This window comes from Megascapheus bottae, chromosome 10, assembly GCF_031878675.1.
Source record: "Megascapheus bottae isolate mThoBot1 chromosome 10, mThoBot2.hap1, whole genome shotgun sequence".
Taxonomy (NCBI): domain Eukaryota; kingdom Metazoa; phylum Chordata; class Mammalia; order Rodentia; family Geomyidae; genus Megascapheus; species Megascapheus bottae.
In genome coordinates, this window is record NC_143518.1 from 16,778,544 (window position 1) to 16,795,847 (window position 17,304).

General features: G+C 35.5%; 1 protein-coding gene across 2 annotated transcripts in view; it reads left to right on the forward strand.

Annotated features, from left to right (window-relative positions):
- Tpr (translocated promoter region, nuclear basket protein) overlaps positions 1–17,304 on the forward strand; it is a 54,136-nt gene that overhangs the window by 35,418 nt on the left and 1,414 nt on the right. Inside the window, exons 39-50 of one of the 2 annotated variants that reach the window (XM_090340212.1) lie at positions 207–355; positions 1,385–1,468; positions 4,007–4,210; positions 6,077–6,208; positions 6,420–6,510; positions 7,614–7,798; positions 9,009–9,077; positions 9,162–9,256; positions 11,257–11,363; positions 12,891–12,986; positions 13,115–13,271; positions 15,290–15,408. In XM_090340212.1, coding sequence (XP_090196338.1) covers positions 207–355; positions 1,385–1,468; positions 4,007–4,210; positions 6,077–6,208; positions 6,420–6,510; positions 7,614–7,798; positions 9,009–9,077; positions 9,162–9,256; positions 11,257–11,363; positions 12,891–12,986; positions 13,115–13,271; positions 15,290–15,408 — 1,488 coding nt within the window. The remainder of the gene's footprint in view (positions 1–206; positions 356–1,384; positions 1,469–4,006; positions 4,211–6,076; positions 6,209–6,419; positions 6,511–7,613; positions 7,799–9,008; positions 9,078–9,161; positions 9,257–11,256; positions 11,364–12,890; positions 12,987–13,114; positions 13,272–15,289; positions 15,409–17,304) is intronic. The other variant, XM_090340213.1, reaches the window with a different exon arrangement.

Consider the following 17,304-nt stretch of genomic DNA (forward strand, 5'->3'; position numbering starts at 1 on the left):
TACTGACTTTATTAGCAAGTTAGATTAGCATTATTGACTTGCAGCTTAAGTTGTCATTTGTTTATTCATACATTAGCAAAAGCCAGGTATGTTGATAGGCATTAATACAAGACCTGAATGATTATATTCTTGCTCATGCAATAATTACTTCTGTGTGTGAATTGATTCTTATGGTCTAATTTGAGATTTAAATTGCAATTTCAAAGTTTCAGCTACCCCAAGTTCTTCTGTGCCCAAGCGTACTCGTGAAGAGGAAGAAGATAGCACCATAGAAGCATCAGATCAGGTCCCTGATGACACGGTAGAAATGCCTCTTTCAAAGAAATTGAAGACTGTTACACCTGTAGGAACTGAGGTGGGTATGAAATTCTTTTGTTTACTTTTATTATAAGTATAGTTAAAATATTCTAATAGATGAAAAAAATAACCTTTTGTATTCATAATGGCAAAGTCCCATTGAAATTAACTACATAATTTGTTTTAGTGACAGGCCTGACAGTTGCTGCTGCCAGAGATATTCTATAGTCTTTAACTAAATGTATTCACATTCAGTGTTAACAGCACACACACAATTTAAACTGAATTCTGTTCCATTTCATTTTTTTATTTCAGAAATTAAGATATTCTCCTCGTGACATTTTGCACCCTTAATCTGCATCTTTTTACTTAAAATTAAGATAAATTAGGAGTGCAGCATAGTGGTTCACATCATCCTGGACAGAGATAAAAGGATCTCAGTATGAGGACAACCCTGTGTTGGGGAAGGAGGCAGGAGACACTAATAGGATCCTATTTCAAAGAATAAGACAGATTTCTTGACTCATACCTATAATCCCAGCTATACAAGAATAGATAGAATTATCATCTGAGGCCAACCCAGGCAAAATCATGAAAATTCATTTAAGCCAAGGGGCTAGGAACATATGGCAAGGGGTAGAGTACTTGCCACATCTACTCAAGTAATTCTTGCAAGCAAGAAACCCTGATTTCATACCACCAAAATATATATATATGTATATATATATTAGCTAAAAAATTTGTCTTTTTTATTAATACTATTTTAATGAGTTAGATTTTATATTAAATTGTGTTTGCATGTTAAATTGTTAATAATAACTCAATATCAAACAAATGATTTTAAAAATAAAAAACTACAGACTTTGAGGGTTTGTTAATTAGAAGAATTAGCATGGGGTGGGGTGAAGGGTAAAGGGTACCAAGACATGTGAAAGGGTATCAATGTATGTGAATTAATGTATCTTCTATATGGCAAATATGTAACCCTTTTATTAATTACAATAAAAAATAAAAAAAAAAAGAATTAGCAGAACAGATGACCATCTAGTATACTAATATAATTGGTAAATTTAATGTTATAATTCAGGAAGAAGTTATGGCAGAAGAAAGTACTGATGGGGAGGTAGAGACTCAGGTATACAACCAGGATTCTCAAGATTCCATTGGAGAAGTAAGTAAACAAATTTAAAATAATCCATAGTGACAAATTGAAGCAGGTGCACGTTAAAAATTATCCTTATAGTCTATGAAGTGTTACTGGAATTAGCTAGTACTATTTCTACTTTTCCTTCTGAATATGTTGTTCTCCAGATTCATATTAAAGAATGTTTTCACATATTGCCAAAGTGGTGAGTTGTTATGAATAAATATTTAGCCACTACTTTAAAACTATTTCAAAGTACAGGAGTGGTAGTAGAGTCTTACTGAACCGTAATGCCACATTTCTTGGTCTTTCCTTAGTCTTTCTGCATTAATGTAATTCATGAGATGTAGTCCATTTGTATGCTTTCATTTTGATTCTCATTTAGTCTTCTGCAGAGCAGCCTGACAAAAGGCAAGAGAATAATTGTAAAAAGCATAGGGTTCCCTTCATGTCTTTCCCACTTACAAGCTGTGTGACCAACTGTTAGCTTATTATTAACTCTCTAATTGCTTTACAGTCAGAGCTCTAAAACACTTAAAAGCATTATAAAGTTCCTAAAACAGTGCCTCTTGTCCTTACAATATTACTATTTTCATTCCATTCTTTTGCCCCTGATGAGAATGCAAAAGATGCTAATACTTAACACTTATCCAAGTGTTCTGAGAAGTATACTGTATAACTTTCAATTGACATAATAAGTATAAGTGAAGAAACTAATGACCCAGGTAAGTAATGGACCCAGGTTAACACAGCATTGGAGCTGGGATTTAAACCCAGGCACTGTAGTTCCCAGCTATCCACTTCAGCTTGAAAAAATACTTACTTTCTGTCTAGATAACATAACATTCCTGATGTTTTTATTGTGTTTTTAATTATGTAAGTGGTTAGTCATAGATTTCAGCAAGCAGATTTTAGCTACTGAAATGCATTAATTTTCTAAATTAATTTTACCATTCCTTTAACTTAAAAACACCAAGCTAAACCGTGGATCTGTATGTCTACTTTAATGTTCTGAGAAATATATTTAAAGAATAGAAAAATGATTTGAGAAAAAAACATAGGTTTCTGTTTTATTGCCCGATTTGCTTAAGTTATGCTCAAATTGCTCTGAAAAGGCTTTTCTTGAGATTGTGATGACTTAGAAATGCCATTTAGCTTTCCATTGTATGTTGCCTTTCCTTTAGCAGAGCAAATAACTTCAGGAACATTTTTAATTATGCCATGACTTTTTAAAATTCCCATTGTCTTAGATCAAAAGACTTGCTGGCTTAAATGGGAAAAAAAAAACAGATTTTAATGCATGCTTAAGCCATAATGTAGACATCTTTAATAGCAAATACCAGAGCTTAAAGTAAACAATAGCATATTTCAGTAACAAAATAGATTTGTGGAAATAACTGAGCAAATAGTTATTTTAACCTTTGATATAGACTGAGCATCTCTTAGGAAAGTGCTTACAAATTTAAAGTTCTTTGATCTGGAAATATTTGGAGAGTCTTTATCTATTGAGCATCCTTTGGGGTCATTATGTCACTTTTCATTATGCTATATTATTTGTAGAGTAAGCCTAGTCTGTATCAGAAATGGAATGAGCACTTTATGTGTTAGACAGTTGCTTATTTTTGTATTCCTTTGCTGCTAACTGGAACAAAGCCTATCCAGCAAGGGATACAATTTACAATTACTGTCCGGTCCATTCATATGAAATTCCGAGAAGTATCTCATTCTTTAAAATTTATTGCATGCTTGTAATCCCAACAGCTCAGAGGCAGGGGTAAGAAAAGCACAGTCCAAGTTCAGCCAACATAAAATGCGGCCCTGTCTAGGGGGAAAAAAAAAACAACTAGTTGCTTAAGTGATAGAGCAAATAACCAGGACGCATGATATTGCAAATTCAAACTTCAATATTGCCAAGAAAAAAGCAAAGCCTTTTCTATATTTATACTAAGGTACAAAGTTCTGTCAACGTTGTGAATCTGTTATCTTTAGTATTTTGGATATATTGGTTAAGTACATTCAGATTTATTTCATTGCTTTACTCATTCATGAAGTGGCTGCTAAAAAGACTAGGGCTGGGGCGGGAACTTTGGCCTAGTGGTAGAATGCTTGCCTAGCATTCACAAAGACCCAGGTTCAGTCCCTCGGTACCACATACATAGAAAAAGCTGGAAATGGTGCTGTGGCTCTGGCTTTCAGAAAGCCCAAGGATAGTACTCAGGTCCTGAGTTCAAGGGCCGGCACCAGCAAATGAACCAAAAAAAAAAAAAAGAGAGAGAGACTAGGGTTTTATTTTAACTCATTTCTCATCACCTATCTACAAGTTACAAATATATCCATATTTGTAGAAACTTAGCAGATCATTTCCCAGTAAGGTTTATAGTATGTTCTACTACTAGAAGATGATAAAGAAAGTGAAATGTTAAGTAGCTCAATTTGATTCTGCTTTGAACCATAGTTTTACAAATAATACAATGCTACTCTGTAAATATTTTTAAGCTTTACTTTGAAAAATAATGTCTCAAATAGTTTTAAGTATATTTGATCTTTTAAACCTAATTTTTAAAGGGAGTCACCCAGGGAGATTATACACCTATGGAAGACAGTGAAGAAACATCTCAATCTCTACAAATAGATCTTGGACCACTTCAGTCAGATCAGCAGACAACAACTACTTCCTCCCAGGATGGACAAGGCAAAGGAGATGATGTCATTGTAATTGACAGTGATGATGAAGAAGATGATGAAGATGAAAATGATGGTGAACATGAGGTAAACTTTTTTTTCTTTCATATATTTTTTATTGTAATTAATGGAAGGGTTACATTATATTCACCAGATAGAAGGTGCATTACTTCACATACATTGATACCCTTTCTCATGGCTTGGTCCCTATTTCCCTTCCCCCCACTCCCAACCCTCCCCCTTTCCCCCTTCCCTATCCAATTTCAAATAACCAAATACACATTTATCCAATATATCAGATAACAAAGTGAAATACGGTAACAATATGAGATAACCAAGGGACAGCAAAAGAGATGAGAGATAACATAGTACATTAAGGACAACAGTCACTCATTATATGGCTTTTGTTTTTATATCCTAGAGGTCCTTTCATTTAGCGTCATACTGTATGGCCTTCCGTATCTAGGTTTTGCTGTATTGCAAATCTCTGCTAGGAGAGCCCAAGGTTTCTACTGGTTATGACAAATGAGAGAAACCATTGAGCTTATGTTCCTTTGAGTCTGGCTTACTTCACTTAATACGATTTTTTTCTAAGTCTTTCCATTTCCTTACAAATGGGGTGATGTTCTTTCTGACAGCAGCATAGAATTTCATTGTATATAAATACCACATCTTGTTGATCCACTCGTCAATGGAGGGACATCTGGGTTGGTTCCATATCTTTGCTATATAGTAAATAGTGCTGCAATGAACATCATTGTGCTAGTAGTGGATTTAGTATGTCCTTGTTTCTGGACGGCTGGGTAAATGCCAAGTAATGGAATTGCTGGATCATAGGGGAGCTCTATGTTTATACTCTTTTTGAGGAACTGCCATACTGCTTTCTGTAGTGGTTGAACGAGTTTGCACTCCCACCAACAGTGTAGTAGTGATCCCTCCTGGCCACATGGTCCTCCAGCATCTGTTTTTGATTTTTTGATCCTGGCCATTCTAACTGGAGTGAGGTGGAATCTTAGAGTTGGTAAACTTGTTTTTTAGATGCTCCAGATTTTTAAACTTGTTTTGCAGTGTTAGGGATCAAACCCAAGTCTTGGAGCATGTTACTTGGTCAAGCATTCTACCAATGAGCTCCATTCCTCACCATGTTTGTGACAGCGTTGCATTGTGTAACTCAGGCTGGCTTCCTGAATGCTGGGATTACAAGAATGTTTACAACCATGCCTGGCTAGGGGGCTTTAAACTATTAGATAAACGTAATTAATCTTAATATTACCAGTGTGTATCATTAATGATTTCTAGTCTAAACTAGTAGGTAATATTATTTTTTTCTCCTAATTAGTACATGAATTATATAATAAAATGTACCTAGAGACAATGATGGAAAATCCCAGTTTAAGTTTTGTGGGATTTTTTTTTTAATGAATACTAAGCCATTTGAAATTTATCCCCAAATTGAATCTTAAATAGTTGATAAATGTGCTAATTATAACCAATATTGCTTCTGTTGATGAAGAAACTATTTTACTTCCTTTGCTTAAAGTCCTGTATTTTATTTCAGACGTAATTGATCTGTCAATTGATTAATATTGTTTTTTGTGGTACGCTCTATTTTATTTTGGGATTTGATCTCTTGAAATTCTCTCATTAGTAATATATTCTTTAAATACCATATGGTATAATTTTGTTGTTCTTTGAGTGTGTTGATTTAAATGTGGATAGAATTAAAGTATACCACTAAACTTCTGTCAGCTGCCTACCATCTTTGCACAGTCTCATGTAAACATAGTTCAGAATCAGCCATTATTGTATTTCATGAAGCATTACGCTATTTAGCCACTGAGCTAGTTGTATTGTATGCTCAGAGCAACCCACTCCTTAAGTGTGATGTAAACATATGCAAAATCCATATGCCATATCCTAGATTTTTTTCACACCTGGAGATTTTTCTACTAGGATTATGAAGAAGATGAAGATGATGACGATGATGATGAGGATGATGCAGGGATGGGAGATGAAGGTGAAGACAGTAATGAAGGAACTGGTAGTGCAGACGGTAATGATGGCTATGAAGCTGATGACGCTGAGGTAATTGCTTAGAATTTTGATCATTTTCTTTAAGTGCTTGTTTAGAAAACTTGCTCTTTTTCCTTGGTACAGAAAGGGCTGTGTTAAACAGGATACTAAAACCTATTTTTATACCTCTTTTTGGTTTGTGTGGTTGGCTTGTTTTTGCAGTGGTTAATCTTTGATTTAAGATACTGCTTTAATTTACTAAGTCATCACATTTTGTTTTCAGGGTGGTGATGGCACTGACCCTGGAACAGAGACAGAAGAAAGTTTGGGTGGAGGTGAAAGTAGTCAGAGAGCTGCTGATTCACAAAACAGCGGTGAGACTTTTTAGCCTTAAATCTAAATTTTTGTTGTACTTTCTAAACATACAGTGATGGTTTCATTAAGTAGGAAGACTTGGTAAGTTAGTAATAAAGCTTTGACATTATATTGTGCTTTCATAAAGTCTATGCAGTGTCATCCCAGTACTAATAAGTGCTGCTTTGTTTGATTGTTGTAAAATGTCAATAAATAAGTTTAAAACTTAAATATGGCTGGGCACAGTGGCTCATGCCTGTAATCCTAGCCACTCAAGAGGTTGAGATCTGAGGATTAAGGTTCAAAGCCAGCCTGGGCACAAAAGAACCCACGATCCCCCGTCTCCCACACACACACAAACTTAAATATGAAATTTCTAGTGGATCATAAATGTGCTTCTTGCTGTTCATTCTAGTTGGAAATCAGGTATTTAAATTACATCAGGTTATTGTAGCAGCACTTTATAGCCTGAAGAGGTCAGTCTACCCAAGCTACATGTTTTAGGATTGGTGTATCTTGGAGATAGGCTGCATTTGTCTCACAACCGTGAAAAGAATGTTTTGTTTTACTTCTGTGTATTGTGTAGTTGGGTTATAGAGGCATATAGTTTTGCCTTTTATAGATTTTATCACTGAAAGTTAAGTTTTTGCGAGCCAGTATTCTTAACCACGTTTTTCTAGTTGCAAAGCACATTAAGAGATACTCACTGAATACTTGTACAGGACTTTTTTCTGTTTTGTTTTTGCTGTGCTTTGGTTTTTCAGCCAAAACATGAATAGGACTAGTAATCTAATTGGGGAGTAAATGGTTTCGATATATTTTGCAAAGTTACTGAATCATTTTCTGGGGACCTTCTGTTATTTTAAGTATTTACAATATACTTAGTAGGTTTGTGAACCAGTATAAAAAATCAGAAGCAGAGAAGGTGACTTTACCAGGCCATATACATTATAACAAATGTTAGAGCAAGGATCTAGATCTCAAAATTTTAAGCTAAGTTCTGATATACTTTTTCTGCATATATGTGTGAGAGGGACATTCCTAGAGGTAAAGGGTATACATTTGAGAATTGTCCAGATTACTTTGTGGCAGATCTTTAGTCCAAAATTATCTTTTTCTATAGGTGAAGGAAATGCAAGTACAGCAGAGTCATCTTTTTCCCAGGATGTTGCTAGAGAACAGCAGCCATCATCTGCATCTGAAAGACAGACCCCTAGAGCACCACAGTCTCCTAGAAGACCACCACACCCACTTCCCCCTCGCCTCACCATTCATGCTCCACCTCAAGAGCTAGGACCACCAGTGCAGGTGCCAAGAATTAACTGGTGCTTCTCAGAAAGCGAACAATCTGAATCAACTCTCTGTCTTTCCCTCCCCCTCTCCTTCCTTCCCTCCCTCCCCCCCCCACACACTCATTTTCTCACTCTGTCATTTAAAAATTAATTGGGTTTTGTAATGTTTGATCATATTTTTGTGTTTGCTTTTCGGGGAGGAGGGCATGTCATGGGGCTTTATCTTGGCCTGGGCACTGTCTCTGAGTTCTTCAGCTCAAGGCTACCACCCTACCCTTGAGCCGTGCCCCACCTCCCACTTTCTAGAGGTTAATTGAAGATAGGAGTCTCATGTTCTTTTGTTTCTGGGCTGACTTTGAACCTTGATCCTCAGATCTCATCCTCCTGAGTAGCTAGGATTACAGGTGTGAGCCACCATACCCAGCTGTGTTTGCTTTTAAACCCTGAAACATCATTTATATTTTGCATATAGTTGGTTTACATATGTCTTAGAGGCTCTTGCAGTACACAACATGGAAAATATGAAGTTTCTCCTCCTCTTTGAGTTTTACCCTTGAATATATACAGATGCTGCTAAATACAGTAACCTCAGAGATGCTTCAAACTGAGACACTGAGTAACAGTGAAGAAGCCAGAACTCTGAAAAATAATTAAGCTTTAAAATCCAAAAGCATAATTGGTAACATTTTCTGATAAGGAGATAGAAGCTAAACTTGTTTATATACATGTAAGAGAGTATTACGAATTAGTTTTTGTTTAAATATTGGTTAATATTTTGTGTAGTAGATAATAACATTTTTATTCATTAATATAATTTAAAGTGAGTGTGCCTGGTAGTACATGCCTGTAATCTCAGCTGTTTGAGAGATGAAGACAGGCCAGTGGTGATTTGAGGCCCACTGGCGCAAAAGTTAATTAGTCCCTATCTGGAAAACAGACTAAAAACAAAGGACTACAGGTGCATAAAATGGCCAAATGCTTGGCTGACAAGTGCATGGCCCTGAGTTCCATCCCTTGGAATTAAAAAAAAAAAAGAAACTAGTTTCTTTAGTGCAAAATTTATCAAGGAAAGTGTCAAGATTTTTGGAGAAAGTATCCTGAAAACATCTACTAACATTACTTTCTTGTTAATAAACTGTTTGTTGCTATTGCATACCTATTGCCTGATTTTTAAGAACAAATAGAATGGTTTTTTTAACATAAAACAAATATGTGTTTTTTAACAGAGAATTCAAATGACACGGAGGCAGTCTGTGGGACGTGGGCTTCAGTTGACTCCAGGAATAGGTGGCATGGTAAGCATGCACCTTCATGTGTGTGTGTACAGTTCTGAGCATGCTGTTGTGCCTGTCAATTACCATTTCCTTTCTTTGTTTCAGCAACAACATTTTTTTGATGATGAAGATAGAACAGTTCCAAGTACTCCAACTCTTGTGGTGCCACATCGTACAGATGGATTTGCTGAAGCTATTCAGTAAGTTAAGAAAGAGAAACTCAGTAACCAATTAAATTGTTTCCTTGCTATGTTATTTGTGTAATAGTTATTTACTGTGTTCTCTGTTACATATTAGCACTCAGAGTAAGAGGAGTAGCACAACCTGTCCTAACCGTTGTGCTTTAGTCCTCATAAAGGACTAGAAGTTTTTCTCTTTTTAAAAGTACTGGGACTTGCGCTTAGGGCCTTCCAGTGAAACAGTAGGCCCTCTACCACTTGAGCCCTTTCTCAAGTCCTAGAGGTAGATGACTCTGTGAAAATTAATGTTTAATTGTGGATGAAATATTACTTGCATAATAAGATATTTAAATATTAGAATTTGAAAGTTTCAAGCTAATTATTTCTCTCATTGGTAGAGTGTTTGCCTTTTTTTGAGGCCCTGGTTCAATTCTGAGAAAAAGAATGGGGGAAAAACTTGAAATTTCTGAAAGGTTGGAAATGGCCAATTGTTGTCTAGATGTACATGTGAATATTCTAATTGGTACCAAAAGATGAACTGTTTTTACTCCAAACATATTTGTACATGTGTTACTTACTTTTTTTAAGTTATTTTTAAGCATACATGATAAGCGTGTACTCTATCTACCACTTGAAACACAACCTAGCCCTCTTTTTGTTTTCAGTTGTTTTTCACCTAGGATCTTTGTCTTTCTTCAGACTACAGTTCACCTGCCAACAGTCTGAGACGTAGCTAGGAATGGAGGAATATGTCTTACTGATTAAACATAGGTCCTCACTAACTTTCCATCCATGAGGCCTCAAACCTCTTCCCAATCTCTGGCTCTTGACTAAATAGAATTATAAGGGTATGTCACTATGTACAGCAACAGATGTCAAACTTGTCAGTCAAAAAATCACTAATCCCCAAACTTTTTCCTAAAAACTTTATTATAACAGAAATAGTCTTGGAGAGAATGGACCTGACCAGTAGCCCTTCCTGTTATGAAAGCTGTAAATTCACCTTCATTTTTTTTTTTCAGATTGGTTATCTGAATCAGCTTATTTTCAATTGTTTCCTTGTGCTTTAAGAAAATATGAAAGACTGGGTAATTTATAAAGAAAAATGATTTCTATCTAGTGCAGTTTTAGAAATTGAAGGGCCTGGCACCATCAGCTTAGCTTTTAATGAGCACTTGGTAGCAGACAGTCTTAGAATGATAGCAATCCTTGCAGTAGAAAGATCAGGATCGAGACTCTTCCCCCAAGAAAGCAGCCAGTAGTATTTAAAGACTAGAATACATTCAAGAGTTAGTGCAGAGCTATAATCTGTGCCTAGCTAAAGAAAGATATAGTAAGGAATGACAAAAGGAGAAAAAAAATACTTAGTTTTACTTCCTGAATTATGGGGGAAAAGATCAATGATAATGTTAAGAAGAAAGCAAAAAATCTTAATTTTAGCCATCAGGATTTTTCTAGATCTTGGAGTGCAGTTTGTTAATTTTCAGAAGGCCAATTAAATAACTTTTCTGACTTTGAACATTAAAAATTGAATGTTTCCTCTTTTTATTAATGTTTCTTGGCAACATTGTGATTTTATTGTTCAAACATTCAAAATATGACATTATTCTGGACCTTATCAATCATAAGTTTTTCATACTATCACTATTATTGACAACTTACGTTGAGAGTGGGGGTTTGGTTGGGTTTTTTTTGCCAGTCATGGGGCTTGAACTCAGGGCCTGAGCACTGTCCTTGGACTTTTTCTCGAGGCTAGAGCTCTACTACTTGAGCCAGAGTACCACTTCCACCTCTTTTTTTTCTAGGTATGTGGTACCAAGGACTCGAACCCAGGTCTTCATGCATGCTAGACAAGCACTCTACCATTAAGCCAAACTCCCAGCCCCAAGAGTGTTTTTTTTGTTTTGTTTTAAGAAGCCTGTAGCAGCATTTTCCCAATTCTTTACCGTCTTTTACTATTTGTTTACTATTGTGATTTAACCAGATAACCTGAAATTTCATCTTAGTTTATGTTCATTTAGTTCTCCACAGGTTGTTGGTGTCCCTAGATTCCGCTTTGGGCCACCAGAAGATATGCCACAAACAAGTTCTAGTCACTCTGATCTTGGCCAGTTGGCTTCTCAAGGAGGTAAATAGCTGACCCCTAAGATTGCCTGAATCTGTGTGTATCTGGTAATAAACTACTGTGATGGATATTTTTATTTCCCTTGACTCCTAGTGCTGTGTTAATGTAGTAAGTATTCAGGTATATGTGTTTACTGAATCAGTAGACACATATGGGTACTACCAGCCATTCCATACTTCTACATTTGATTTTAGTTAGCCAAAAGGCTGAGAAGCGATCATTCTATACTTCTAAGAAGGCATAATGCATGTTTCCTATTTACAATCTGATTTTTTTAAGTTAGATTTATTTTCCTTTTTAAAAAAGTTCAACATGTGTGTACTAAAAATTATGTAGCAGTTAATTATGTTCAGATGATTTACGTAATTGTGGAAGTGATTAACTCTTCATTCTTGCTTAATAACCATATAATTCAATTTCTGGAATGCTATCTAACATTTGGTTAGTGAATAGCGAATGTATGCTATTTTTATAATAAATCCAAGACAAAAACTAAGCAGTCCTCAAGAATCTTAAATTGTATCTGGGCATAGTTGGCTTATTAATTATAGGTGGCTTATGCCAGGAGCCTAAGATCTGATGATCACAATTCAAAGCCATTCTGGGCAGGAAAAGTCTATGATATTCTTGTCTCCAGTTGATAAACAACTACAAGTAGAGCTATGTCTAGCTTTAAGCAAAAAAGCTAAGGGACAGCACATAAGCCCCAAGTTCAAGCCTCACTATTGGCTCACATATATATCATGGATTATTACCTATTCCCTGTTCAATTAGGATATTAACTCTAAAGTGGCACATCTGTAGCAATGTAGAATTCTTTATTGGCTTCATATGAATTTGAATTTTTTGCAGGTCTGCTAGGACAGTTTCTAGAATTTAATATTCAGACCGTGGCTTAATTTGCAATGCCATTTCTTACTAGCTTTGTAACTTTATTTACCCTTATTGAACTTGAATGTCATTAGCAAAAGGGAGGATAGTAATAACTTGCCATTTTGTGAAGAATGGATTATAACATAATAGTTGAGAGTTAGAAATTCAAAATTAGCTTCATTGAAACTTAAGAATAAAAAAAACTTAGCCAGGCACTGATGTAATCCTAGTTACTCAGGAGGCTGAGATCTGATCATCACAGTTCAAAGCCAGCCCAGGCATAAAAGTCTGTGAGACTCTTCTCTCTAATTAACCACTAGAAAACCAGAAATGGAGCTGGGACTCGTAGAGCACTAGCCTTGAGCAAAAGAGCTCAGGGACAATGCCCAGGCCTGAGTTCAGGCGGACAAAAAGAGAAAAGGAATAAACCTTCATACAGTTTAACCTGTTAATAAAGATTGAAATTACTAAAGACATTTCACCAAAATTTGAAGTATTTAAATTGTGTTTCAAATTTTGAGAGCTCATTGTTTGCTTAATGAGAGAATTCAGTTGTGGGCTAAAACAAAGTTTGTGTATATCTTCTTCTCTTAGATACCTGGGATGTTGACAATTTAATTCTTTCAGTTATTTAATAATTCTCCAAAATGTCTTTAGGTTTAGGAATGTACGAGACACCCCTCTTCCTTGCTCATGAAGAAGAGTCCGGTGGCCGAAGTGTTCCCACCACTCCTCTACAAGTCGCAGCCCCAGGTCAGTAACAGAGACAAACTAGTCAGTTTGTTTGGGTTTTATTAGTAACGTGGAAACCTGGGAGAAATCGTCTAGCTAATAATTTCCAAGCCACAAAGTTAAGTTTTTAACTTTTTTTCTTTCTAAAGTAACTGTATTTACTGAGAGTACCACCTCTGATGCTTCAGAGCACGCCTCTCAGTCTGTTCCAATGGTGACAACATCAACTGGCACTTTATCCACAACAAATGAAACAGCAGCAGGTGATGATGGAGATGAAGTGTTTGTGGAGGCAGAATCTGAAGGGTAAAATTTTACTTTGTAGTTGTTGCCTGATTTCTGGTTTTGTTTGCTTGGTTCGGGTTTTGTTTACTCAGTAATCTATAATCTATTGTGTTCTACTTTTTCAGCAACATCCCACTAGAAGAATAAGTTAAACAATATATTTGGAGGGGATGTCTCACAGACAATGTTTTTAGAAGTTGGAGAAATAAATTATAAAGAAAATTTTGAAAAATATTCTGAGAATTATACAATACATTCTAGAGTAATATATTTCTTTAAAAGTACTGGTAACCTTTCATTAATGCAGCTGCTTGAACCCCCAAGAAAGAAGTCTTTCTATGAAAATTAGGATATGACTCATTTTTCCATTTAGTTGTTGGTTCTCAAATGATCCTCGTGATTTATAGACATTTAATGTCTGAAATACTAGCTTTTTAATTTTTTCCTAGTAGTTTTCAAAGCATGATTTTTTTTTAACACTTCAGTTATAAAGGAGGTTTAACAAAAACAGTATTTCATGACAAGTATATTTAATCCTAAAGCATGGCCTAGTGGTGGAGTGCTTGCCTAGCATGCATGAAGCCCTGGGCTCTATTCCTCAGCACCACATACACAGAAAAAAGCCAGAAGTAGTGCTGTTGCTCAAGTGATAGAGCACTAATGTTGACAAAGCAACCCAAGGACCTGAGTTCAAGCCCCAGGACTGGTTTAAAAAGGGAAGGAGAAGATACTCAGTTTAATGAAGGAACCACTGGTTAGTGGTTTTGGAGACAGTAACATTTTATTTATTTATTGCTTTAAAATGAGGTGGTTGGACTACTTTGTAGAAACAAATGAATTCAGATTTCCTAGGTGGGGCTCAAAAACATTGTATAAGGCCAGGTATTTCTTATAACTTTACTGATAATTTGGAACTGCTTCGTTATTCTTATACTTTCTTCATTTGCTTTTTTATGAAAGAGAGAAAGGTGAAGTTATAACTGTCTAGCCAGGAATTTCATATACTTGTATACTCTTGCCTGGTCTGGAGCCTACAAGGACTTCCTGATATTAATAGTTTTGACTGTCACAACTGAATTATTTTAGTGTTCCTGCTATTTATTTTCTTTGTGCCTTTCCTGGGGCTTGAAGTCAGTGCAAGTTGTTCTTGGAGATTTTGTAGATAAATTTAATATCAAAATAGAAAGTAGTGGACTAGACTGAGTGGCTGAATAGTTTTCATGCAGGTATTTAAAGACATCTTTCCTTTCCACGTCCAGCAGAGAGATAAGATTAGAAACAATGCTATAATGGCATTGAAAAGTACACATCTATTTGAAACCAGTACCGAATAGGAACTTATTTGGAACAAGAATTCAATCTTCAAATCTTTGAAACATCGATGAACATATGCACTATGAATTACATTCAAGAATTATTGTATTTAGTATAATTTGTTGGTTTTTGTTTTTAGAATTTAATTTTCTCTCTTTTTTTTTTTTTTTTTTTTTTTTGCCAGTCCTGGGTTTGAACTCAGGGCCTAAGCACTGTTCTTAGAATTTCTCAAGGCTAGAGCTCTACCACTTGAGCCTCAGCACCACTTCTGGCTTTTTTTTCTATGTATGTGGTACCAACCGAAGAATCAAACCCAGATATTCATGCATGCTAGGCAAGCATTCTGCCACTAGGCCAAACTTTATCTTCTTTAGTGATATTATTAAAATACAGTTGTTATTATAATACTCTAGGTATTAATTTAAATAGCTGTGTTCCTCATTCCTCATCATTTCTAAGCTTCTAATATTCTTTGCATTTTCCTGGAACTTGAAACACATACTCTAAAAAAAAATAAAGGAAGCCAAATAGTAAAGTCAAAAAAAAAAAAAAAAAGAATTACAAAAGTAATGAGGCAAACCAACTTGAGCTTTTTTTCCTCTTGTTCATTTTGTTTTGTGGTGTAGTGTGTCTATGTCAGAATCTATAGTTTACTTACCAGGAAAGATGTGTTTAAGTGATAACAGAAACAATTACATTTTTCTAATGCATGTTTATTTTCTTAGTATTAGTTCAGAAGCAGGCCTAGAGATTGATAGCCAACAGGAAGAAGAACCTGTTCAGGCATCTGATGAGTCAGACCTCCCTTCCACTAGCCAGGATCCTCCTTCTAGCTCTTCTGTAGGTAAGTTCATAGTCCAGTACAGCTTTCATAATTCACATTGGTTTTCAAAGACATTGTTATTAGAAATAAATGGGCAATCCCTTTTTCCTGATTTTAAAGAGGACCTTTTTTATATTTATCTTATAAGGCTATTTTACCACTGATAATCAGGAAGCAATCCTTCAAAGAATCTGTGTTTCTAAAGGGTGTTAGCAGCATATGTACTATAGACTTCTTAGGCTCCCTTAAAGGGTTGTGGGGGCTGAGCATCCTGGGATGAAGGCTAAGGAGTAGTAGTATCTATTTTTGGACCAGAGTAGTGACCTTTTTATGCTTGGTACATTTTGCCATTCTACATGAGTATCTGATCTGGAGAGTTAAGGGAAAGGAACTCAGTTGCTTGAAGATATATTTAAAGTTTACTGATAATACAGCATTTCAGATTTTGACTTTTCAGAATTAAGAATGGAGTGACCGGAGTGTCCAATAATAAAAGTAATTCCAGTGTTTTTTTTAACTAATAATTGAGCACTCATTGTTTGAAGTATTCCTTGCCCTTTACATATAATATCTATGGTATAGTATTTTTATAATATAGCCCTTTATATATATTAACTCATTTCATCTCACAGTAGTACCATTTTACAAGTATAGAAATTAAGATGCAGAAAAACTGAATTTTTTAGGTCAAATAGCTTATAGGTAATGGACAATCAGGATGCACATTCAAAAAGTTTGGCTTAGAGATTGTTTTTTTGATTTTCGTTTTTAATTTTTTTTATTGTTAAAAGGTGATGTACAGAGGGATATTCTTAAATAAGAAATGCTAGCTTATCAAAATTTTTAGACAGGTAGTTCATTTTTATTATTGAAGACAGTAATCCATCATCCACTCATTTTTATTTTTTTAATAGTAGTACTTCAGAAATTGCTATAGGACCTTCATATTTTGTGACAAACCTGCTAAGTCAGTACTTCAGCAATTATGTAACTTTGCTGTCCCAAGATCATATACTTTCTCTCTCAGCTGCTTTTCTGTGAAACATAAACCTGTTGGTCAATATCTGTAGATTAAGATCCTGTTTCCACCTTCAAACAACTTACAACTTTAAATGCCATCACATTGTACTCTGAAACATAGATCTAATCTTATGCTCAGAATTAGAAGTAAAACATAAACTGTAGAACTGAGTGCTTCATGAATAGGAAGCTCAGAAATTGTAGCTATCATGATTAATTACTGAGGTTCTGCACTCTTTAAGTATATTCTCATGCCTAAGAGATTATAATACATATTCCTTAGGAAGTCAAAGTGTCTTTAAGTTTGTTTGATAATGTAAAGCAACACCCCCTCTCGTCCCCATCTGAGCAATTTATTCATCTGGTCAACAAGTTTCAATTGCCTGTTATATACCAGGTTGTTTAGCAGAAAGCGTCACCACAAGAGTGACATGTAATTAAAGTCCTGAATGAGTAATATCAAAGCTGTGTACTTGTTTAGAGGAACATTGATTGTCTACAAATCAGCCCAGTGTCTCATTTGTTTCAGTCACCCAGGAGGCCAGCAGGACGTAGATCTTTACCGTAGGTTTGGCTTCTTGGCTGTAGGAAACTATTGCGGTGCTTTAGAATAATGATACTATGTCTTGGTTCCACTGTGATATGTAAAAAGTATTGAAAGTGCACAGTGGAGAGAAATAAGAAATTTTGAAAGCTATTTCGGTGATTCAGGATAAAGGTAATGGTTTGCAAAGTTTTAAGAAATAGATTCAGGGGGGCCGGAAGTTTGGCCTAGTGGTAGAGTGCTTGCCTAGCATGCATGAAGACCCGGGTTCAATTCCTCGGTACCACATACATAGAAAAAAGCCAGAAGTGGTGCTGAGGCTCAAGTGGTAGAGCCTCTAGCCTTGAGAAAGT